Source organism: Nesoenas mayeri (assembly GCF_963082525.1).
Source record: "Nesoenas mayeri genome assembly, chromosome: 25".
NCBI classification, from domain to species: Eukaryota; Metazoa; Chordata; class Aves; order Columbiformes; family Columbidae; genus Nesoenas; species Nesoenas mayeri.
In genome coordinates this window covers 3,590,675-3,592,182 of record NC_137549.1, presented here as the reverse complement: position 1 = coordinate 3,592,182, position 1,508 = coordinate 3,590,675, and the positions used below count along the sequence as shown (strand labels likewise).

General features: G+C 55.2%; 1 protein-coding gene across 1 annotated transcript; it reads left to right on the top strand.

Annotated features, from left to right (window-relative positions):
• Positions 1-335: 335 nt before the first annotated feature.
• NFILZ (NFIL3 like basic leucine zipper) lies at positions 336-1,214 on the top strand (the record flags this gene model as incomplete). The annotated part of the gene is made up of 1 exon (XM_080359178.1): positions 336-1,214. The coding sequence occupies one exon, from the start codon at positions 336-338 to the stop codon at positions 1,212-1,214; it is 879 nt and encodes a 292-aa protein (XP_080215304.1).
• Between the last annotated feature and the right edge of the window lie 294 nt (positions 1,215-1,508).

Here is a 1,508-nt window from a genome sequence, read left to right as displayed (position 1 = left end):
TGGAGGGGTTTAAAAGGTGTTTAGATGAGGTTCTCAGGAACATGGGGTAGTGCCAGAGCTGGGTTATGGTTGGACTCATTGATCCTGAGGGTCTCTTCCAACTGAGTCTGATTCTATTTTGAAAAATACTCCAAAATCACACAAATAGCTAAGGGAAGCTGTCCTCAGGTTATTTCTGTGCACAGTGCTTTACTCAGCGCTCCCGGTGTGACTGCGGCACAGATAACACAATCCCATGGCTATATTAATTTATTTGTTGGTATTAATTAATACCACCTTTAGTGGTAATAGCTTAATGTTCTCATTCTGCCAGAGCGCTGGCTGTATCTGCGACCATGGACACCTTCATGGCGCCGCTGGGCGCCGTCGGCGAGCCGGCGTTCCAGCAGAGCAAGGCCAAGCTGTTCCACGGCAGGGCGAGCGGGCCCTCCCGGCGCAAGCGCGAGTTCATGCCGGACGAGAAGAAGGACAACATGTACTGGGAGAAGAGGCGCAAGAACAACGAGGCGGCCAAGCGCTCGCGGGAGAAGAGGCGCCTCAACGACTTCGCCATGGAGAGCCAGCTGGCCGCGCTCAGCGAGGAGAACGCCGTCCTCAGGATGGAGCTGCTGTCCCTCAAGCTGCGCTTCGGGCTCATCGGCCCGAACACCAGCACCTACCAGGACTTCCTGGGGGTTTATTTCAGAGGTCACAGAGCTGCCTCGCCGCTCCTGGAGGCTGAGCCCTTTGCTGGGGAGTCCCACTGCTTCCCAGCGAAGAGCTTCGTGCCGAAGGTGCTGGAGCCAGTTGACTTTTCCTGCAAAACCTTCGGGCCATTCAGAAACACCCTCGGGGGCGGCTCGAAGCCAGCTCCCATAGACACACCTGGCCTTCAGCAGCCAAGGAGGCTTGATGCAGCCTTCAGATCCACAATTTGCTCTCCATCCCTCAGTTACCGCTGCCTGGACAAACACGCTTTCCATTTGCCTTTGTCAGGCAGCGCCTGCTTCATGTGCCCATCGCCCTGTCCGGCTGAGGTGAGCAAAGAAGGCACCACGACTGCCTCAGATGAAGATGATGAGCAACAAGTGCCAATAACTTCTCTACGTCCCTGCAGCCTGCCCTGCCCTTCAGAAGAGCATCCGAAGGGCCGGAGCTGCGCTGCCCTACCTCACAAGCTCCGGATTAAGACCAAAGCCCTCGGCTTGGAGGAGAATGGCCTGGACTCCCGCTAAGGCAGCAGAGGAACTGTGGTGGGGCCAGTGCAAGACCTTCCAAAGACATGAAATGAAGGGTTTGGAAGGATGGGCTGGGGAGAATAGTCTTGTGCTTCAAAGACAGAAATAATTTTCTCTGCTTTACATAAATGATAAGGGAGTTGATAGGGCTGGGCTGTGTTGCTGTAGCACAGCCACAGCTGCCCACGCTGTTGATCTCACTGGGGGAGACCTGTCAGACTCTGTCGCACTACGAGCAGGTCTGAGCTTCATTTGACCACTCTGTTCGCAAACTGAGCTCAAGTGTGAGGT